The sequence below is a fragment of the Odontomachus brunneus genome, unplaced genomic scaffold (genome assembly GCF_010583005.1).
Source record: "Odontomachus brunneus isolate Ranch 3 - 2012 unplaced genomic scaffold, Obru_v1 Obru_scaffold_069, whole genome shotgun sequence".
NCBI classification, from domain to species: Eukaryota; Metazoa; Arthropoda; class Insecta; order Hymenoptera; family Formicidae; genus Odontomachus; species Odontomachus brunneus.
The window spans coordinates 1,183,029-1,206,938 of record NW_022639519.1 but is presented as its reverse complement, the minus strand read 5'-3'; the positions used below and the strand labels follow the sequence as shown (position 1 = coordinate 1,206,938).

The 23,910-nt window shown below is 32.0% G+C and overlaps 3 protein-coding genes across 6 annotated transcripts in view; 1 reads left to right on the top strand and 2 right to left on the bottom strand.

Annotated features, from left to right (window-relative positions):
* The window catches only part of LOC116846743 (L-asparaginase), a 7,841-nt gene extending 2,179 nt beyond the window's left edge, over positions 1-5,662 (top strand). For 3 of the 4 annotated variants that reach the window (XM_032820979.1, XM_032820981.1, XM_032820980.1), the window contains exons 2-9: positions 270-668; positions 930-1,047; positions 1,269-1,383; positions 1,868-2,204; positions 2,586-2,900; positions 3,975-4,279; positions 4,562-4,735; positions 5,088-5,450. In XM_032820979.1, coding sequence (XP_032676870.1) covers positions 482-668; positions 930-1,047; positions 1,269-1,383; positions 1,868-2,204; positions 2,586-2,900; positions 3,975-4,279; positions 4,562-4,735; positions 5,088-5,450 — 1,914 coding nt within the window. In that variant the 5' untranslated portion in view covers positions 270-481. Of the gene's footprint in view, positions 1-269; positions 669-929; positions 1,048-1,268; positions 1,384-1,867; positions 2,205-2,585; positions 2,901-3,974; positions 4,280-4,561; positions 4,736-5,087 lie in introns of those variants that run through there. The other variant, XM_032820982.1, reaches the window with a different exon arrangement.
* Positions 5,663-7,801: 2,139 nt separating this feature from the next.
* Positions 7,802-17,176, bottom strand: LOC116846748 (retinol dehydrogenase 12-like). Its single transcript, XM_032820987.1, has 9 exons — positions 17,048-17,176; positions 16,350-16,470; positions 15,183-15,264; positions 14,784-15,088; positions 9,438-9,519; positions 9,038-9,342; positions 8,747-8,884; positions 8,303-8,519; positions 7,802-8,114 (listed from the first exon to the last, which is right to left on the bottom strand). Exons 1-9 carry the CDS (start codon positions 17,159-17,161, stop codon positions 7,967-7,969), a joined length of 1,512 nt encoding a protein of 503 aa, XP_032676878.1. The 5' UTR covers positions 17,162-17,176; the 3' UTR covers positions 7,802-7,966.
* Positions 17,177-17,904: 728 nt separating this feature from the next.
* Positions 17,905-23,910, bottom strand: part of LOC116846747 (retinol dehydrogenase 11-like) — a 6,611-nt gene continuing 605 nt past the window's right edge. Inside the window, exons 2-6 of the mRNA XM_032820986.1 lie at positions 22,552-22,633; positions 19,930-20,234; positions 19,490-19,609; positions 18,722-18,938; positions 17,905-18,245 (exon numbers count right to left, since the gene is read on the bottom strand). Of these exons, the coding sequence (XP_032676877.1) occupies positions 18,095-18,245; positions 18,722-18,938; positions 19,490-19,609; positions 19,930-20,234; positions 22,552-22,633 (875 nt within the window). The 3' untranslated portion in view covers positions 17,905-18,094. The remainder of the gene's footprint in view (positions 18,246-18,721; positions 18,939-19,489; positions 19,610-19,929; positions 20,235-22,551; positions 22,634-23,910) is intronic.

Below are 23,910 nucleotides of genomic sequence, written 5' to 3'. Positions count from 1 at the left end.
GTTTTTTTCAAGTCAAAGTAATGAAGCAGCACATGTCGAAAAAACAACTTATCACGTTCCATATTTAATCAAAAGAAAAAATAGCACTGCTCGCTTAAATGAATCTCTTCGCACTGAATTTTATTGACAAATGTCTAACTCTAAAATGCAGCCAGTTTCAGATGTCAAAATAAATTACACCTACAACTAACGTCATCTAATTGTGAGCCGCAGGAACTAAGTTTACCACCTAATAGATATCTAACATAAATAAAATATCTTACAAATAGATCTCACATAAAATCGCTGCTAGAAGCAATGACGTGAAGCAATACAGAAAAGAAGAAGATAAAAAAGAACATCTGTCATTGTCAATAACTATCGAAGGCGGAGACTGTCGACGACCAAATTCAATAAAATCGGCGGTTACACTTGCATAAGAGATTAGTCTCGTACGGGCTGTTAAGGCGATAAGTCGTTTCTAAATCATTCGCAAACGATTATGTCATCACTATCATCTTCCGAGTCGCAAAAAGAGACGCCAGGCATCAGCAATAGTAATGCTAATGCGAAAAATGTTTTTAATAACAAAAATGTGGATGAGAAGTTTCTCGAAATTAAACCGGAAGGAAAGGTCTTGGTATTATATACGGGTGGTACGATAGGAATGCTGAGGAACAAGGAGGGAGGTAAATATTTTTATTAAACAGCGTATACTTCGAGAAAAATTATAATGATTCAAAGTTTTGATTATCGATAAATTCAGTTTCTTGCATCTTTACTTCCACGGAGTCTCTATATCACAACATTTTCATTTTCAATTTCACTCCTTTATAAAGTATAAATGTTGAAATACATTCTAGAGATATCCCAAAGATGTTTAAATATTATTTGTTTTGTATGGGCTCTCTCTATCTCTCTATGTATTATTATAAACGTTTACTTTTTAGTATTAGCACCGGTAATCGATGAATTTATCATGGCTCTACGAAAATTTCCACAGTTACATGACAGCGAGTATGCCTCTAGAAATTACAGTGAGTTAGAAGAATCATACTTAGTGCTTCCGTAAGTAAAATTATTATTTCGTCCAATAGAAACATCGTCAGAAAAAAGAAAAGACTATATACGAGTCTAAAAAATGCATTATGATCAACATTTTGATCGTCTTTATTTATTTTTGTTAGCAGACATTTGGATTTTATCGTTCAAACTCTCTTCTCCTTTTCTTTTTTCTCTCCTATCTTTTTTTACTCAACACTTAAAGCACCTTGTTTTTAATTTCGCAGTGAAACTGCAGCCGACAATCGTCGAATTATTTACAAGATATCTCAATACTCAAATGTGTGCGACTCTAGCAACATAACTATGAACGATTGGATTCGTATTGCTGACTATATCAAGGTATGTTATATAAATAGCATTGATAAAGATTAAACAATACAGTGAAATTTGTTTTTCTTTCTCAAGAACGAATATTTTATAAACATAATCCACGATGGACGTATCGATACGAATAAATATATAGGAAACGTCGTAACTGATTAAGATGCTTAGTGATGATTCCACGTGGAAAGATAAATAAGATACGAGCAGTTGCAAGAAAGTATTTTTCAGTAACATGTTATTTACCTATTGACTCGTTTCATTATGTACTCAAATCTTCTTTTGGGAATATGTATCAAAATAATATTCAACTAAAGTATTCAAAAAGCATCTGTTCAAATAATATTTAATGTTTGATTGAAGAGAAGAGTCTATATTGGAATCTCTTGCACCTTTCAAAATTGCTACTAAAGCACTCTGTATATCAAGTTAATAAAGCAACAAGGTGTATGTAAATACACTTATTACATTATTATAATTATCACACTATATTCCTCTGCAGGAATGTTATGAAAATTACGATGGATTTGTAATCCTTCACGGTACAGACACACTAAGCTACACAGCATCCGCTTTGTCCTTCATGTTCGAGGACTTGGGCAAGCCGGTCATTCTGACTGGTTCGCAGGTACCAATCTTTCATCCAAGGAGCGATGGTCTAGATAACTTCCTCACGTCGCTGGTGATCGCAGGTAGTTACAATATACCTGAAGTATGCATTTTCTTCGGGACGAACTTAATGCGCGGCAATCGAACGAGCAAGGTGTCCGCGTGCTCGTTCGACGCTTTCCAGTCACCGAACTGCTTACCTTTGGCCACGGCGCATATCAAGATTAAAGGTGAGACAAGCAAAGTTCGTAGTCTGTTTGAGATTTTAGAATCTCTTTAAAATCTCTGACCTTAAAAATTACCAAGTCAAATATGCGAATATATGTATATATGTGTAAAATTTATCTATCAGGATATTTCAAATTTATATCTATCAGGATATTTCAAATTATTGAAGCTTATAAAATTATATAATATACATGTAATCACAAATAACAAAAGTGATTACTTGGGGAATGAATAATTTCTTTCCATCAAAGCTAAATTTGACTAAAAAAAAAAACAAATTTTTAATTGATACAATAAATCAAACTTATAGCTCGTGAGCCGCAGGCATAAATATTAAGAACTAAGCCTACTGTACGTTGCTTAAAAATAATATTCCTTTACAGTTGAGTACGATTCGTTTTTCCGACCATGCACCTTGCAGAAGTTCGATGTACACACCTTTCTTAATCAAAATGTGGGTCTACTTCGACTGTTTCCTGGAATCACGTACAAATTAGTTAAAGCGTTTCTTCAACCACCCATCGAGGGAGTCGTGTTACAGTCTTATGGTTCAGGAAACATCCCGACAAATCGCAAAGATATCATCAGTGCACTTCGCGAAGCAGCGGCTCGTGGTGTGATTATCGTGAATATTACGCAATGTATGACTGGATCCATCTCAGACATGTACGAAGCTGGAAAAATGCTCCGGGAAGCCGGTATCGTATATTTCCGTAATATAAATAACAGTATATTAAATTAAATAGTATATTAAACAGTATATTAAAACCCAGTAAAATTTTAATAGTCTAAATATAGAATAATCCAGTGATCTCTACTATCTAAGAAGAATTCTTAAAGGAAATTTTTTTCCAAACACGTAATATTTATTTATCTATCGATCTAAAATATCTTCTCTCTGATTGCTTTTAAGAATAAACTTGCTGATTGCTTTTAAGTGTAAACTGACTGTAAACGGAAACATTCAGTTTTCGAAAGAACGCATATTATATGATTGTTTTTTTTATATATTTTTTTTAATAATTTTTTTTATTTTAAATTATCCTGTCCTCTCTCTCTCTCTCTCTCTCTCTCTCTCTCTCTCTCTCTCTCACTCAAGACATTCGCTCTATTATTATAAATAATGCGGATATTTTATAAAGTAAAGATAAATAAATCCTATATAATAGCTGCCTTTTTCCCTCTATTATAGCAGCCACTGTCCCAAATTAGAATCATTAAAAAAAATATTTATTGTAATTACTAACGTTCAATTTCTATGTATTAAATTTTTCCATAGAAAATTGTTGATCGATGTGGAGTAGAAAAAGATTGTAATAAGGAGCTATTATACAAAACTTGTACAATTATATGTGTGATAAGAAGACATAAATACATTTCACTTAAGTAAGTGAAACCTCTGAGATCCTGAATTGCGGTTGTTCTACATAAAAATAATTAAAAAATTTTAGTTTAATATTGCTGTAATTAGATATAGTGAATACAAACTCACATATATTCGTCCTTTAAATTTTCTTTACTGATAATTATTTTAAACGCAATAACAATTGTAATTTTTAGGCACTCTGAGGTCTCGCTTACTCTCTTTGTTATCTAGTTTCTCGACGGAATATTTAAAAGAATATTTTAAAGAGATTATCAATAAAAATGTTATTTCATCGATGTATTGATATGTTGAAAGTATTAAAAGTTTAGATATTCTTCTCAGCAAGCAAATATTAATTTGCTATTCCCATATTAACTTGTTATTAATATACTTATTATCAATATAGGTGTGACATCTGGCTTCGACATGACTCCGGAAGCCGCGTTGACAAAACTCGCGTACGTCTTATCGAAAAGCGAGTGGGACACAAAAACCAAACAAATAATGATGGAAACTAGCTTACGAGGTGAACTGACATCTGGCCGGTTGCCCAACATCAGGGATTCTGACTTATTGAAAGCTGTGGAACAATCGTTGAGATTATCCTCAACAGAAGAACTTCAGAATATAAAATCGTATTTGCTTCCAGCTATGCTCAACGATGCAACAATCAAACGCAATATTATGAAGCTGAAGCAGTTAAAAGAATACGTTAGTGACTTTGGTTCTACTTAACTCTATATTAACTAACTGTTTTTCAAATTTCAATAGGAAATCCTAAAAGGCATACAAAAGATTAGAATAATTTAATTTTACTGAATATTTGTTTAAATTTTTCTGTCGTCTGTGTTCTTTTTTCACAGGATTAGTCTTGGCTCTAATATCAACGTAAAATTATATTTCAATAATAAACAGATTAAATTAATCAGATGCTAATTAGAAAAATAAGAGCACACTGTAGACACGTTAATGTAATCAGCTTATCTTGCTTAGAATGCGGATATGACGCAAGGAAACGCAGATGGCCGAACAGCTTTGCATATTGCTTGCTGCGGGGGAAATATAGGAATCGTTCGGTATCTTTTAACTGTGGGCGCAAACGTTCATGCTAAAGATCGGTTTGACCGCACACCTCTCATCGATGCGATAGAAAACGATCATCACGAGGTGAAGTCACTTTGTACTAAAATGTGTTTGTTAAATTTCATAAAGTAACTATTTTATTGTATATATATTTTTTTAAACACACATACACAAACACACACTTTCTCTTTCTTTGTGTTCTAACTTCCAGTTCCGTTTACAGTTTCCTTCTTTTCCTCATTCTTCTCTCTTTACCCTCAATTTCATTCTTCTCAATCATCCCTAAAACTCGTAACTTCTTTTCGCTTTTCTACAATTCCCTCATTCAATTTTTGCTTTTTCTTTCATTTCTTCTTCTTTCTCCAAAACAAGATTGAACGCTTTAAACTCACGAGTACAGCAACTCATTTTCTAACTAGTGACTAACATTTCCTAGATTATTTCGGTGTTGCGAATGTGTGGCGCACATCTTCACTGGGAACCTCGACTATTAGGAGAAAAAATGTGCGCGGCTGCGGTCGTAGGAAACATTGAACGCTTGCAATCATACCGTCTGGCTGGCGCCGATATATCGCAACCGAACTTTTCTGGACAAACGCCACTACATTTCGCAAGTCTTCACCGTCGCAAGAATATAATTAAATACTTGCTGGAATGCGGTGCTGACCCGCGCTGCGTCGACATGCTAGGACAAATCCCAGCAGATCTTATGAAAATTGCTTCAACACATCCCAAACGAATATGTGAACAGAGTAAAGAGCAGAGCAAAGCTGAATTACTAATGCTATTAGATCTTTAATTTTCCGTGGCTAATCTTAGTGTCTTGAATTTAATCAAACAGCTTGTATTCGTAGAAAAAGAATTTCATCTTTACAGTAAGTCAAGCTAAACAGTATATATTTGTAGTGACAATAATAGAATTGTATTAGCATACCTAATTTTACTAATTATTTGATATTATAGTAGAATGTACGTTTCCTTGATGAACAATACAATAATTTTTCTGATTGACTTATTAGAAATACAGTTATTTATTGTTGAAGCAACATCGTTTCTCTCTAGCATGTATATTAGAGATGGGTGATATATTACCGATTATAGCTTATAATCGATTATTTCTGTTCGATGTCTCATCTTTAATACATATATATATTTTAATATTAAAGCGAAACTGTTATTACTGATAAAATTTATCATTACCAAAACAAAATCCGTCTAAAATTGAAGTCTATTTTTTAATATGTCATGATAAAATTTTATTTGTTGCAAAACTTTAGTATATTAAGTGCGCAGCAAACATACGGTAGTATTGAACTATCGTACATGTATATATTACACATATATAGAAGAAAGAAAAGAATGATGATTTATTTATCATTAAGTATATACCTCAATAAAGAGACCCATAATTTAGTAAATATTATCATGATTGTGCATATAATATCTTGCGAAAAATTGTAAACATATGATACTAATGTAAATTCAATTGTGATGACGGCTCAACATCATCGAATTTATCAGCAATCGAATTTACATTACATTATTAAATTAATTTATATAATGTATATATAGTGTTTACGACATCTTGTAATAATATATTTACTGGCAAACACTAAAAATAATACAATAATAGTGAACATATGATGTATATTGATATAATGTATATTAACGGTTGTATTGGTAATGTCACTGATTACTTTTGGATTTTTGTTATATTTTATAATGCTTAATTTACACAATAAATCAGTTTGAAATAAATCCAAGAAAATAGAATCCCAATAGAAATCAATGACAATAACAGTATGTGATAATTAATTTATGGCAACTTTATATAACCCAATAGACTTCTATTACGATAATAGTATGATAATAGTAGATAATTAATTTTTGTTAAATTTATGTACAACTTTTCGTATATATAGAAAAAATTAAATGCATTTACCTGAAATAAACTACAAATTAATATATTATTATGATTTAAATTCTTCATTATAATACGGCAATACATTTGTTATTAATGTATCCCACATTTACCTATTGTCTGCTTGAAAAATAATGTTTAAATAATTAATATTAAAAGTAATTTAATATATAATATATTTAATTAATATAAAAGTGATTTAAACATGACAAAATTTTATAAGACACGATTACATAAATATTTGAGTTCATTTTTTAAATTCAATATGAATGTCTAAAAAAGGTTTATTTTTTACGATTAGAAAAATAGTAAACTTGATGTAAATTTGAGGCAAACGAATCTTGATGTCTCGAAGAAAAGAACCGCGGCTTCGTAAAAATTATAAGGCCCAATCTACAATAAATGGAGTAAGAAGTAGGAGTAGGAATAAGGCAAAATAGAAATAATTTATTTCGCTTACTCCCTTACTCCAGCTCTTACTACTTAATTCAGGCTTATTCCATGTGATGTAGACGGGCAAACTTTTATTGGAGTAAGGGAGTAAGCGAAATAAATTATTTCTATTTCGTCTTACTCCTACTCCTACTCCTTACTCCGTCTATTGTAGATCGGGCCCAAAGGATGAGATAACACATAGAGAAAGCCGCGTACACGTGCGCTCCACGCTTCGGCTAGATTAGCGCATGTGTACGCAGTTTTCAGTGTTCATCTCCCCAGTACAGTGCCTGCACAGTCTCGCTTCTCTCTAACATCGCTGCACATCGCTGCGCAGAATTTCTCGTGCGGAAGCTAATACGACTGGGTCTCGTTAATATCGTAATATTCTTTGTCGAGATAAAAATAAATATTGCATTGTTGACCACATTAAAAACTTTTAAGTAACATATGTTTTTAATTTAATTAATGTCCACATTATACTAATTTTACTTATAGTGTGATCTCACAAATTTGTAATTTCTTATTAATTTTTATTTATTAATTTTTATCATTTTCAGGAAACAACTTAATTTTTATTAAAAACGGTTACCTATATGTGCTACAAATAGAAAACAAACTTACAAGAAACTTACAAGATCATACTATATTTGGTAATTAATTTAAATTTATAAATAATTAATATAATAAAATATAATAATATATAGGATATATGAAGTAAATATAAATAATCCTGATAGCTGTTTCCTATGTTAGCAAACATTTATTTTTTAATAGTTCAATAATAAACTAAATTGTAAAATTCACTAAACTATAATTTACTGTTATAAAATTCATCACATGTAACTTACAGGTAGATAAGATATCGTACATCTCAACATCAATTAAATACAAATTAACCAAATACAATATGTTATGGCCAAACTCTATCACAATGACAATGCGACTGTTATTTAACGTTATTCAGCAATTTGGTGTGCAACGTTTTTTAAAAATATGGCAAGGTTCTCATTAGACTCCAAGTGTAGTAGCTCGCAGGAATAGTCCCATAGATTCTTGGCCATTTCATCACTTCTTGTCCTCCAAGTTGTGGAAGGGCGGCATTCTCTATCGAGATCATAGTGTAAAAAAGCAACCGATTAAAATCAAAATACATATAATTATAAAAGACGTAATTGAATGCGTAATCTAATATGTTTAGATATAATAGAAATAGAAATAATAGACATTGCATTTATATATTGTCGTAACTTGCAAAGGAGAACAATTTTATATCGCAAAATAAAAGTTCTTACGCGTAATAAAGGCCTGTCTCATTGGCGACATTTTCGTCCACAGAGCAGTATATCGTTGTTTGCGCTCCTTGTTCCGCAGTTTTGATAAAAGGTCCCATAATACGCTGGAAGCAAAAAGTTGCACCCGGAAAAAAAGTTTGATTATAATGTCGAACTAATTCCGTTTTTATAACTCCAGGATGTAAGGAGTACACATTTATTCCATCGATCTTCGCCTCTGGAAATGGAAATGGGATTGCATTTTAAATGCCAACCACTTATCGATATGTTTTTTTTTATCGAAAACATACATCATTTCTTTTATGCAAACATTACGTAAAAATATCAGTTTGCATATCAAAATGCATTAATTTTGATCGGTGTGTTTTAATGTACTAAACTAACATCAGTTAATTTAATATAAATCAAGCGCAGTATCATCAGTAACATTCAGTATTTCGTTACCTTTTAACCGACGAGCGAGTTCCCTGGTGAACAATATGTTTGCCGTTTTACTTTGTGCGTAACGTTTGAGGGTGACTAACGTTAGAAATTTGAAATATGAATTCGTGACACTTATGTCATCGAAATATATAGTTCCAACTAAAAGAATATAATATCAATATATATTTCCTTTCGTCAAATATATTTTCTCGATAGCCATACAAATACACTACAAGACAAAATCCGAACATAATGTCCTACACCCAAAAGTTCATAGTTTCAATTCGATATTTACTGAACTGCACTACGTACAAAAGTTCATAAACGACGACACGTTCACTATTCTGCAACCGGGAGCGGACGATTTTATTTTTGGCAGTAGGAGAAGCGTCAGGAGAAAGTGGCCAAGGTAATTAGATTGAAATTGTATCTCAAAGCCGTCTTCCGTTAACGCGTACGGGCACATCATTATCCCAGCATTGTTCACGAGTATGTTGATAGCTGTTTCCTGTGTTAACAAACGTTTGGCGCAATCCCTGATGCTCCTGAAACTGCATAGATCCAGAGTGTAAATTGCGAGCTCGCCCGCTCTTTTTTGATAGTCGCTCTTCGCGATCCTGAAAATAATCATCTCACTTATTAATTGCGGACAACGAAATAGATGATTTATTCCAGGATAGTGGTGTGAGTAAATATTTATTGGTATATTTACCTCGAAGGCGGATTATTTCTTATATCTTCTACCGCTTCTTTCGCTCTTTCCATGTTTCGACATGCTAGTATCACTCTAGCGCCTAAATATAATTGCTTACTATGATTGCTTCTTTGATTAAAATATAAAAATAATAATAAATAAGCAATGGCTCTATTCACACACACACATACACACACATATTTATATTTATATATTTACATATCTTTTTTTTATATATGTTTATATATCGGCAAACATACATATAATAGTTATTATATTCACACATAGAGAAAATTCAATATTTTATATATGGTGATACATAATTTTAAATCCATAAACAATTAATATTGATTTTACCAAGAACAAGTAAACATATATTTTCACCAATGTTTCAATTTATGAATCAAATATGTATATTTATATAGAAAAATCATTCCTATATACGGCAAGACAGTCTTGAATTCATGAAACATCAATATAGATTTCCCCAAAGTAAATATATATACTTTCAATAATATACATAAAATTATTAGTTGCATTTTAAACATTTATATTGAAGAATGATGTATTCATTGGGACACGCCGAGTTATTAATCCCCGATGTTAAGTTTTTCTCAATTTGATACTTGGATATTTCAGCGTTTGATTATTAATATTAACTAATTAAAATATGATGAATTACAAATGCATATTTCAATGTAACAAAGCGTTACAATAATACAACACCGACTGACCCCCGCCACGTCTTCTGCAACCGCGCGCGCGCTAATTACTTCTCGTAGTTCATATTAGTTTTTTTATGTTTATCAATTCTGCCAGCGCCGTAATATCGAAACCATGCAAGTAGTTCCGGTCGCAAGCTGTCGAATCGCTCCAGTGCTGGGATTCTGTAACTCGTTATTGGAGTTAACGACAATTTCGTTATCGTTGCGCAGATTTTCTACGATATACAAAAGCTGCGTAACGATAACGAAACTGTCGTTAACTCTAATAACGAGTTACAGAATCCCTGTAAACTGTAGAACTGTAGAACTGTAGAACTGTAGAACTGTAGTGCCGGAATTTTATAACTCGTTATGCAGTCGTTATATGTGTTGATAACGACAGTTACACAGATATCACATATCGCAGAAAGGCTGCGCAACTATTGTTATTAGTACATAACGATTGCATAACGAGTTACAGAATTCCGGCACTGCGCCGACCTCGGCCGAGAAAGACCGAGCGAACTGCGCCGACCTTCGCAAACGAACGATAAGTGAAGCCGTACGTGTATGTAAAGAAATTTGTGTAAAATCTAAAGTAAGGGACATAAACATCGCGCTTGGCATAGCCGGACGCGTCTCTCGCTGCACTCAACCGTGTGCCTCGACGTCGAGGGTCAAGTTAAAGAACACTAAATATAGAATGAAGATAACATTAAGCTATAATCGTTTATCATCACGAATGATAAAAGTCCAACACTTGTAAACAGCCTCAACGAACGAGATTGCAAGATTATTGAATTGCACAACATCTGACACGACAAATTAAAAGTTACAAACAACTTAGACATATAGAACTCCATTATTTTGGCAAAACCTATTTTCGCCTTCCGAATCCTAATTCCAGCGAGCAGCATCCGACCGTAACCCAACCAACGATTATATTATACCGTTACAATATAACGATATACTACATGAATTTCACGTGAAGAAACAATGATTTATACATAAATCTTTATAATATTTCGCCTAAAAAACTCTTTTCCTTCTCACCAATTAATTTCAGATTCAAATTACACATTTGTAATGCAAGTCGCGGACGTCACAAGCGCAGATTGATATAAAACTGTAAAGAAATGTACGTAAAATTGTAAATACAGCATGAAAATTATTTTATTATTGCAAAAATATATTAAGTAATTTTTGGCCATGTTATTATAAACATTATTCTTTCTCAATAAAAATTAGCAAAAAATAATGTTACATTAATGTTATAGTTTTCCACTTAATATACGTGCAATATAACATATGTTGTATCCAATAGTTATATCACTGAATGAGAAATTGTGAAATATTCATGCAATATTACTGTCAGCTAATATTAATCGCGCGCGAGTTGATATCCTGTCAAATTTAACATTGTTTTCTTCTTATTAGAATCGGGCACTTACAAAAGAATATGTGTTTCTTATTTTGGGACACACTATAAAATTCCTGAAAATCCTAAAAGTTCTTTACCTTTTGTTAAAATCTCCAAATTACTTGTTAGCTTATACTATTATTTCCTTTCAATGTAGCGAATATTAACTTACCTCTTGCGTAAAAATCTCTGGCAGTCTCTTTGCCAATACCACTATTTGCTCCAGTTATAATTGCAGTTTTGCCCACAAGACATACTTCGCTTGTACATGTCGCATGGAACAGACCCATTTTCTATGTCTTTTATTGCAACTTGTTTATAAAATTTATACAGCGTACTTGACGCAAGACGCACGATATCACATATGCACGTTTATCTAAACACGGAAAACCTTGACAATTTGTAATCAAACATGAAATTTCGAGATATTAATAAAAAAAATTAATGAATCAAAGTGCGCGATTGTGGAACGGGCTTTATAAACATATAAGATTTCACTCAAAATTTCGGAAACGCGACCGTCTTCTAACACGAATAGACATCGACTGCAGCGCTGTCTATCTCTCGTGTATTTCGCATGTATTTTACATGATCAGCGTTAGTAGCGCTCCTTGAAATAGAGCTATAGACATAGGCCGCATTCCGTTTCACGCATAATGCGCATAGACTGCATAGAGCGCGTTCCGTTACACGCTCGCAACGCTCGCGAGCTTATTCCATCTTCGTTTAACATCCATGAGCAACAAAGATAGAATGATTCTCGCGAATATTGCGAGCGTGTAACGGAACGCGTCCATAGAGAACCGTTCCGTTTCACTCAATGTGCGCATCAGTAGCGTATCAATAGTGCAGAGAATTCTTACATATCCTATTATCAACGAAATATTATAATATTATAATAAGATAATTGGATACGATATCATAAAAATTAAACAAATAACCAAATAATAATAATATGTACGTATTTTTAGAAAAAAATTAATATTCTATTCTCGAGTAGAACATAATTAAATAATCAACGTTGGACCAACTTTGACTAAATCTTGTTTCGAAAACGGTTGGCTTGTATTCTTATTCAAATAGTTGTTAATAATTTATTTATAAATTATTAATTATTAATTATTAATTATTTATTTATTATTAATGATTTATTAATTTATTAATAATTTATTTATTAACGTACTGATTAGAAACCAATCATGCTATCTCAAAACATATCATGCTATCTTGAAACACTTAAAATTTGAAAAAAAAGCATAATAATAATAATATGCACTAATTTTCATTGAAAACAGAAAGAAAATCCGATTAATAGTTCGTCCGATTGCAATATTTTAACAATGTCAAGCCAATATTGTATCTTCAACTGTCGGTGCTTTCGACTAATAACTAACCGAAAACTAACGGAAAACTGATATCTGCTACTCGGGTTTTGACTTATCTTTAGAATACCAAAGTTAGAAAATTTTTCTAGACGCCTTTACTCGATTCAGACCATATTTGCAATTTATTATTATTATAAAATAAACTATTAAAAAATAAATGTTTGCTAACACAGAAAACAGCTATTCACATACTGATGAACAATGCTGAGATAATAATGTGTCCATACGCGTTAACGGAGGATAACTTTGAGATATAACTGCAATCTAATCTATCTTGGTCATTTTCTCCTGACGCTTCTCCTACTACAGAAAATAAAATCATGCGCTCTCGGTTGCAAAATAAAAAATAAACTATTAATAAACTAAACTGTAAAATTTACCAAACTGTATAATTTACTATTGTAAAATTCATTACGTGTAACTTGCATATAGATAGAAAATCGTACAAGTTAATATCAACTAAATACGTCATGACCAAACTGTATTAATGGCAATGCGATTATTAAATGGCGACCCAGTTCCGTTCTTATAACACCAGGATGTAAGGAGTACACATTTATTCCATCGATCTTCGCCTCTAATGGAAATGTATTTTGAATGTCAACCACTTATCGTATCCACTATCATAACCACTAATCGATGTTATCTAACTAATTGATTTTTTATCTAACTAATCGAAATCATATACGATTTTTTATGCGAATATTACGAAAAAATTGTTACTTAACATTACTCAACAATTTGACGTTGCAACGTTTTCTTTTTTTAATATAGCAAGGTTCTCATCAAGCTCCAAGTGTAGTAGCTCGCAGGAATAGTCCCATAGATTCTTGGCCATTTCATCACTTCTTGTCCTCCAAGTTGTGGAAGGGCGGCATTCTCTATCGAGATCATAATGCAAAAAAGCAACCCATTAAAATCAAAACACAAATAATTATAAAAGACGTAATTGAATGCGTAATCTAATCTAACTTAGAAATAACAGACACTGCATTTATATATTGTCATGAATATGTATATATATAATACATATTTCAAAGGAGAAAAATTTTATATCGCATAAATTCTTACATATAATAAAGGCCTGTCTCGTTGGCGACATTTTCGTCCACAGAGCAGTGTATTGTTGTTTGCGCTCCTTGTTCCGCGGTTTTAATAAAAGGTCCCATGATACGCTGGAAGAAAAAAGTTGCACCCGAAAAAAACGTTTGATTATAATGGCGCCCCAGTTGCGTTCTTATAACACCAGGATGTAAGGAGTAAACATTTATTCCATCGATCTTCGCCTCTGGTAATGGAAATGAGATTGCATTTTAAATGCTAATCACCTATCATACTCATAATCACTAATCGATATGTTTTTTATCTGATTAATCACTAATCAAAAGCATATACGATTTTTTTATGCGAACAAATACGAAAAAATACCAGTTTGCATATCAAAATGCATTAATTTTGATCGGTGTGTTTCAATGTATGTACTAAACTAACATCAGTTAATTTAATATAAATCAGTTAATTTAATATAAATCAAGCGCAGCATCATCGGTTACCATTCGGTTACCTTTCAACCGACGAGCGAGTTCCCTGGTGAACAATATGTTTGCCGTTTTACTTTGTGCGTAACGTTTGAGGGTGACTAACGTTCGAAATTTGAAACATGAATTCGTGACACTTATGTCATCGAAATATATAGTTCCAACTGAAAGAATATAATATCAATATATATTTCCTTTCGTCAAATATATTTTCTCGATAGCCATACAAATACACTACAAGACAAAATCCGAACATAATGTCCTACACCCAAAAGTTCATAGTTTCAATTCGATATTTACTGAACTGCACTACGTACAAAAGTTCATAAACGACGACACGTTCACTATTCTGCAACCGGGAGCGGACGATTTTATTTTTGGCAGTAGGAGAAGCGTCAGAAGAAAGTGACCAAGGTAATTAGATTGAAATTGTATCTCAAAGCCGTCTTCCGTTAACTCGTACGGACACATCATTATCCCAGCATTGTTCACGAGTATGTTGATAGCTGTTTCCTGTGTTAACAAACGTTTGGCGCAATCCCTGATGCTCCTGAAACTGCATAGATCCAGAGTGTAAATTGCGAGCACGCCCGCTCTTTTTTGATAGTCGCTCTTCGCGATCCTGAAAATAATCATTAACTTATTAATTGCGGACAACGAAATAGATGATTTATTTCAGCAGAGTGGTATGAGTAAGTATTCATCGGTATATTTACCTCGAGGGCGGATTATTTTTTATATCTTCTACCGCTTCTTTTGCACTTTCCATGTTTCGACATGCTAGTATCACTCTAGCGCCTAAATGTAATTGCTTACTATAATTTGTTTGTTTTGTTGATTAAAATATAAAAATGATAATAAATAGATAATGGCTTTACTGATGTAAATGACAAAATAGCAAAATAAATCAAGCAAATAAGAGCTAAGCTAAGGATAACTCAAAACGAAGCCGAAAATGTATATTTATTATTTATATATATTGTTCTTATATGTATGATTTTTTGTATTTATACGATCATTAAATATCAGTATTAACATTAAAATCGCGCTTTATTATGCACTCTTATTTGCCGAGTTATTTTTCCAAAAATAATAAGTTTTCGAATTGATTCGTTAAAATTAGATAAATTAGATAAAACATTAGATAAAAAATTAGATGAAACATTAGATAAAAAATTAGATAAAACATTATTTATCACGGATGATTTTTGTTTTATGGTTTTGTTATTTAAAATCTCGCATTTTTATCATATAATAAGATCTTGCGATTTAAAATTTTTCAATTTATGATATTGTAATTCCAGTCTATTCGAAGTCTTGCAATATGCAATATGTTTAATGCGGACCATTAAATTCTAAACGTTGCTCTTGTGATTAATATTAGTTTAAATCATTTTTGCCGTTGAATTGCGCGCTGTGGTAAACATTATAATTGTAATATAACAACGATCATAACAAGGGCAAGAATTTATTTTATTATTGTAAAAATATATTAAGTAATTTTTGGCCGTGTTATTATAATTCTTTCGTTATTCTTTCTCAATAAAGATCAGAAAAAATATTACTACATTAATCTTATAGTTTCCTTTAATATACATATAATATAACATGTATGCAATAATTATATTACTAAATGAAAAATTATGAAATATTCATGAAATAATACTGTCAGCTAGTATTAATTGAGTTGATATCCCATCAAATTTAACATCGTTTTCTTCTTATTGGAATCGGGCACTTATAAAAGAATATGTGTTTCTTATTTTGGGACACACTATAAAATTCCTGAAAATCCTAAAAGTTCTTTACCTTTTGTTAAAATCTCCAAATTATTTGTTAGCTTATACCATTATTTCCTTTCAATGTAGTGAATATTAGCTTACCTCTTGCGTAAAAATCTCTGGCGGTCTCTTTGCCGATACCACTGTTTGCTCCAGTTATAATTGCAGTTTTGCCCACAAGACATACTTCGCTTGTACATGTCGCATGGAACAGACCCATATTCTACGTATTTTATTGCAATTTGTTTATAAAACTTATACAGCGTACCTAACGCAAAATACACACCACATATGAAAGTAATGCACGTTTATTTAAGCACGAAAACTCTTGGCAGTTTACAATCAACCACGTGAAATTTCGAGATATTAATAAAAAAAAATTAACGAACTGCGCGATGTTGTGGAACAAACTCTATAAACATAAGATCTCACTTAAATGCGACAGTTTCGCGAACGCGACTGTCTCCTAGGACGGACAGACATCGACTAATAGTTAAGCTAAGGCGGTAAGCTAATTACGACATACTATTCGTATGTCCAACCAATATAAAAACTGAGCTAGATTCTACTCTGGGGGAGTCTGCTCCCTCGTTTACAACAATAAAATATTGGATGGCAGAGTTTAAAAGAGGCCGTAAGAACTGCCAAGACGAACATCGCAGTGGTCGACCAAATGAAGTGACCACGCCAGAAATGGTGACGAAAATCCACAAAATGGTATTGGATGAAACGGGTAGAAGGGGAGAAGCGGCGCGTATGGAATTATTTCTCAAACTTGTGAGCTCTCTTGTATTACGAACATGTTGTATGTGTGTCGCTAAAAAACATTTCGTCAATTTTCTTTTTTTAATATCTCGAAATTTTACATGTGGTTGTTCGTAAAACGCGTTAACACAAGATTTCCGGCACACCATGAGGCGTCAGAACTGCTTAGAAAAACTTGTGGGAGAAAGAGAAAGGCCCGGGAAGCGCCAGAAGGACAAATCTCCTACCAAAGTCCTTATTCTTGAAATAGTTGCATATACGTAAGTTTTACTGCGCAACTATTTTATGGTATGATTAAATCTGCGCAGTAAAACTTACGTATACATAACTATTTCAAGAATAGGGGCCCAGATGGTCTAATAGCGTTACCCGACTTACCGGCAAGTTGTATCAAATTTTGGTCCATGAATCGCAGGACCGCTCGAGTTAGAACGAGACAGTGCATCGTGTCTGTTCATAATGATCACGAATGTTTCAGCAATAAAACTACACGACTGTGATGATGACAGTGCCTCTAGGACCATAGGTCTTTTATTTTCATAACATGAGAGTGAAAATTAAAGATTACATTATATATTGGTAGAAAAGCGTCGCACTCAAAAAAATCAAAGTATCAATCCAATTCCGTTCTTAGTTCTTAGTTTCGCCAAGATGTAAACTGTATACGTTTATTCCATCGATCTCTAAATAACATTTACCAAATATTTTGTGTTTGTATCAATATAATAACTATTAATTTGTTATTCTGTTCAAAGTTGTGTTATTTTTCTTAAAAGCATATAACTCATAAAGGTCTAACCAGACGGATTTGCATAGGCACATATACATAACATAAAACTGTCTAGACCAATAAAGCGGGAAACACACATGCATAAAAACATAATGCACAACGCATAAGAAAATTGACCAAAGTCCTTTATTTTCATCGTGGCAACGATGAGGACTCTAATTGGTTTATTAAACATGAAAGTTATAATAAATCGACGAAAAAATGCAGGTCACATTAGTTGATTTATTTGTAACAAAAGTCTTTATTCAATATATAAATATATTTATTCATGGTTCCAATAATTTCGGATATGCTATTCGGCAACTTGCCGTGATACGGTTTGCAAAAACGTATGAAGATTTTCCTCTGGTTCTAGATGCAGAAGATGACAACTTTGATCCCATAATTGCTTTACAACTCGGTCGTCATTCGCTATCCGATGTGCATTCGCAACATTGCATTCCCTGCCGAAAGCAATAAAATATTAAACAAGAACATATACGATTAATCTCGTATTAATCTTTTCAGTGAGACGAGCGTTTGTTACGTATCGGGCCTTCTAGTAGTCGAAAGTGAGAAAGTTCGAGAGTATTTTCACTCGTGAGAATGTTTAACGCCATAGACGTACAGCTAAATATCGTATTATGCAAAATTAAGTTTTGTTTGCACAAAATTTTTACTTATTAAATCATAAATTAAACGAAATTGTTTAAACGTTATTTAAGTATTAAAAATATGAAAAAATATTTAGAACATCAAAGAAACGATCATAAATGTGATATCATTTTAAAATGTTATATAATTCATGGCATTTGACAATATTTAATATATATTTCTAATTCTTCTTAATTATAATATAATTAAATATAATTTTTAATTTCACACATAATACTTAATATATCTTGCATTAAATCTATATAATTTATAATTGGGTGCTTACTCGTAATAGAGACCAGTCTCAGTCGCTGCTTTTTCATCTACCGCACAATAAATAGTTGTTTGCGCACCTTGCTCTGGACTCTTGAAAAACGGTCGCAAAAGCAACTGGGATAGGAATCTCGCACCTCGAAATACTGACCTATCCATATATCGACCCAGTTCCGTCCTTATTACACCGGGGTGCAAAGAATATACATTTATCCCATTGATATTCGCTTCTGAAAAGCAAACTTTCATTTATATAAATCCTTACGGTAGTAAAAATTGCTTTAACTCTTCCATCAAGATTCATTGAACACAATTTTAGTTTTTAAATTCTTTTTGAGTGATTCCAATTATCTGTAAAAATTTATATTGTACGGCTTTCGTCCCTTTTTAGAGATCTTCTAAGGAACAAAAACAAAATTTATTATTTTTTAATATAATAATTTTATTCTTTAATTTTATTGATACCATTACAATGCACCTCGATGGTTAAAGCTTCCCGTTAATGGAGTTATCTTAATTTTATTATAACATATTATTAACTGACCACGAAAAAATTCGTTTATTTACTAGCCAAACATTATTGATAGCAAATGTAAAATGGATTAAATATAAAATGAACCGCCCTGTAAGTCAACATTGTGAACTGATATTCTAAGCTTATTCTAAGCTTCGTGATCTGCTTCTTTGATCACGTCGTCTTCGCGATCAGATAAATAATTATAATGACTTTATTGAACCAGTTCTCGCTCACACACACACACACACACACACACACACACACCTTGTAACCGACGAGCGAGCTCCTTGGTAAATAACACGTTCGCAAGTTTGCTCTGATTGTAAGCGCCCAGGGGACTATATGATTTTTCCATATTTATATCGTCGAAATGTATAGTGCCACCTGCAACATCAATAGTTACCTTCTGCGTTCTCAGACATTAATCTACCATATTTACATACACCTAAAGAAAGATATGATAATAGCAAATATCTAAGTGACAATTATACGAGTTTTATATCTAAAATCAATGTATATATTTTAATAAAATATTTTATATACATTATAATTTCACATATAAGAAAACTCATATCGTTGTCACCCATATAGTTGGCATTACTCTATTTTTCTTTAAATGTAGCGACCGTTGATCTACTGCAAACATGACGTATTGCTAATAATCGCAGTTGCGTGCATACATGCAACTAACTGAGCCTACATACGAAGATGAAGTCTCGATGACACATTCAGTATTCTGCAACCAGGTCCCGAGGACATAATCTTCGGCAATAGCAAAAGCGTCAGGAGGAAGTGGCCGAGATGATTCGTTTGCAGCTGCATCTCGAAACCGTCTTCCGTTTTCTCGAATGGACACAACATCACTCCAGCATTGTTGACGAGGAGATGAATGGCCGATTCCTTCGTCAACAAACTCTTTGCGCACTCCTTCACGCTCTTAAGGCTGCACAGATTTAGTGGGTAGATCGCAAGCTCACCTGGACCACCATCAAACTGTTCTCTGTCCGGCCTGGAAATTAATGTGCCATCGGTATTAGAACAATCGCTTGTCGTGTCATGTTGTTTTTCTTTAAACTATACTAAAAGTTGTCGGATGACTGTGAAAAAGAGAGTTTTTATGAGCGTTTTTTCATAACAGGTTCTTTACATAACAAGTCGACGGAAGAATATAACCGGTTTCCTTATATAAATTCACTTGTACGACGGAATATCTTGACTTTGAATGACAGAAACTCAATTGCATTTACATGGCTTATTTCAATAGAAAAGGTTTGGATTACTTGTAATGAAATGCAATATTCAATTATTAGAGTATATTTCGAAAACAAAAAATTAATCCAGATGAGTTTAATCTTTAGTACATCATCGTGATGTCAATTAAACTCTAAATGATTAATTTATCCTATTAAAAACATATAAGTAAGTTTTCTCTTTGCTCTATCGAAAACTTCTAATAGAACAAAAATTATAAAATGTTAATCATTGTAAATAGTTGGAACCATATAGAAGAACTTGGAAACTAAAATTGATTCTAATAAACTCTAATAATGCGTCATAATTAATATATAAAACCTCGCTTATAATGCCTCGCCTATTACGTCTTGCCTGAATCCAAGCTAACCCAATTCAAAAAGATTCAGTTCAAAGAAAGTCGGTCTGGTAAAGAAAGGATTTAGAGCGTGAAGTCGGCAGTGACGGTTCATATCTGCTCATCAATGTCGAATACTCTACTATTATTTATTATTCTACTATTATTAATTTAATTTTTAGTTTTTTATATATTACGTAAAAGGAATAATTAGGTAAAATATTAAAGAAGAGATGTGTTAAGTAAGTTAAAGTAGAAATTCACGTTAGTAGTTATTATTAATATTATCAGGCTGTATGTTTGAAACTCAGCTAGCAATAATAAAAGAGTTCGGCATTGCGAAGTCGTGTTTTTATTTTTTATTCAACTGATATATTTTCAACGATAATGCGATAATAATATGATTTTTTCTAACCAAACAATTCGCGTTACACGTCAAGGCTTACATGAGTATCATCGTTGATATTCGGATCAATTGTCACGAGTTTCGAAAGATAACGATGAATTTCGATAATTCAAAAATCACCACGCCATTTTGTTGGAATCACATAAAGTCCCCTGCTTAAAATATTAGATAGAAAATGATAGAAAATTTGTCTATCATATTTTATGATGATTTTAATTCACATATTTCACAACTTATTTACCAAATTTTGTAAGTGAATTCATATACCATATATTGTTTATGATTGATAAATATAAATTGATTACACCAACTTTTATATTCAACATGATGGAAAAGAATAGTATAAGATATAATTAAACTACGTAGATATTCTTTTTATTTTTATTTGCCATTTTATAACCATCATTATAAGTAGAATTATTATGAAAGAATATTATAAGAAGTTTATCATAAAATAATAATAAATACATAATGCGATATTTACTATGATTCAGAAATATCAATTTATTATACAAACATTAATATTTAAGATAATTGAAAAGAACAGTATCATAAAATATGATAAAATATATAGAAAGTCTATGTTGTACGACTTCAGTGCATAATAAGTCGTATAAATCAATATAGGAATTCTATCCATTTCAATCTTATCCAATCATTTTCTATCAAATATTTTAAGCAGGGTCTACTTCTCTTTTATTCAAAATGAATCAAGATGATCTCCGCGTCTGATTACTCTAGCGGATTAACTTTATTTATTTTAAACCGGATGTACAATTGGTAATTTTATCTATGTTAAACCGAACGTTAAATTAACTTGAAGAATGGCACATACTCGCCTTTCTTCAAATCAATGTAACATTAAATTTAAGATAAATAAAGTTATCGATTATACGTTATTTTGTCACTACAGCATTTTACGGATTATCGTAGAATTGTTCTCTTGAATTCCGAGCCATTCTATAAAGCTGTATCAAACATCTGTAGAAACGAAAAATAGCACTTTGATCATCAAAATATGCCAACTCATAAAATAATTCCGAAAATTGATCGAGAAGTTTTCGCAACACTGCGAATTATATTTTATAAAATATACTTTTCTCATAATACAAATAGTTACATCGTTGTTAATTAGTAATTAGAAACTGATAGCAATTGGCTATTAAATTGTCATCAATTAGGAAATTGTTTCAAATTGGAAAGATTATTACGCGTATCTGTCTCGCATCTCGTGCGCGTTCCTGTGTTTCAGCAATAATATATATATATATATATATATATATATATATATATATATATATATTTCATAACTTGTTCTATATACTTACTCACCTCGATGGTGGATTATTCTTTAAATCTTCGAGTGCATTCTCTGCTCTTTTAATATCACGACAGGCTAAAATTACCCTTGCACCTGAATAAAAATACATTAATTCGTATTTTAATATATGTTCTTTTACTGTGTAAATTAAGTGGCATATTATAAAACTGATAAATAGCTATTTTAATATTTGCATAGTCTTAAATGGGCAACAGCTGACTAAGATTACCTTACAAGCACAATTCCAATGCTAATAATAGCATCGACGAAAAACATATTCTAATGATATGAATAATTTTGAAGTTATTTATTGAATCATTCTGAGTCACTTTATAGAATAAAAAGAAAGTTTATAGAATTTTTTCTCTTTTCTCGCGTATAGTTTTGCACATTCCTTTATACATTGAGCGAAGTTATAATTTTATTCAAATAAAACTCTTATGTACAATATTAATATATTACATGACATTTAGTACATGTAATATGTGCTGCATGATAATTACTATACAGGATGTCCCGAATCTCCATGATGACCCTTGGTGAGAACGTAGAACGGATTGAGGCGAGCAAGAAAGTTCCGTGCCGTTTTGCGATATTCGCAATAATAGTCGAGATATTAATTAGAAAAGATTGGTGAATAATCATACGCGATATGGTAGATGAGCTACAATGGGGCCGTCTTGTATACTTATATATTAAGTCAAACTGAACAAAAAAGTCCTCTACCATTTCACAAATGACCACATAAATTTTTAAATATTAAAGAAAATTGTTACATATATGATTGTATACCATAATGTATAAATTTTTTTTAATTAATATCTAAAAATCTATATGGTAAAGGACTTTACAAAATGGTAAAGGATTTTTCAGTTTGATTTAATGTATAAGTATACAACGGCGCCACTGCAGCTCATCTATCATATTGCGCGTGATCATTCACTAATCTTTTTTAATTAATATCTCGACTATTATTGCGAATATCACAAAACGGTACAGGACTTTCTTGCTCATCTCAATCCGTTCTACGTTCTCACCAAGGGTCATTATGGAGATTTGGAACATCCTGTATATCAATTAAAAATGATATTACGTCCAACACATCAATATTTTAATAAACAAGACAATGGTTTTAAAATCTGCCTGTTTGCATATAAGTCACATTATTTCCATTACAGTCAAATGCAAAGAATATCAGATTTTTTTATTTTGACGTTGACTATGCGTTATCTAACGAGGCCAAACAGAGTTTTATTAATATCTCGTTTTACTCTGTTTTACAACTTTCTTTCTTTCTCTTTTTCTCTGTCTCTCTCTGCCTCTCTCTCTCTCTCTCTCTCTCTCTCTCTCTCTCTCTCTCTCTCTCTCTC

Coding starts and splice junctions, on each gene's coding strand:
- LOC116846748 (XM_032820987.1), bottom strand. CDS start 17,161: ATGGTGTGCCGGAAATCTTGTGTTAACGCGTTTTACGAACAACCACAT. Junction 16,471..17,047: donor TAGCGACACACATACAACAT/GTTCGTAATACA, acceptor TAAAATACGTAG/AATATGGGTCTGTTCCATGC. Junction 8,115..8,302: donor GAGACAGGCCTTTATTACGC/GTAAGAACTTTT, acceptor TGATCTCGATAG/AGAATGCCGCCCTTCCACAA.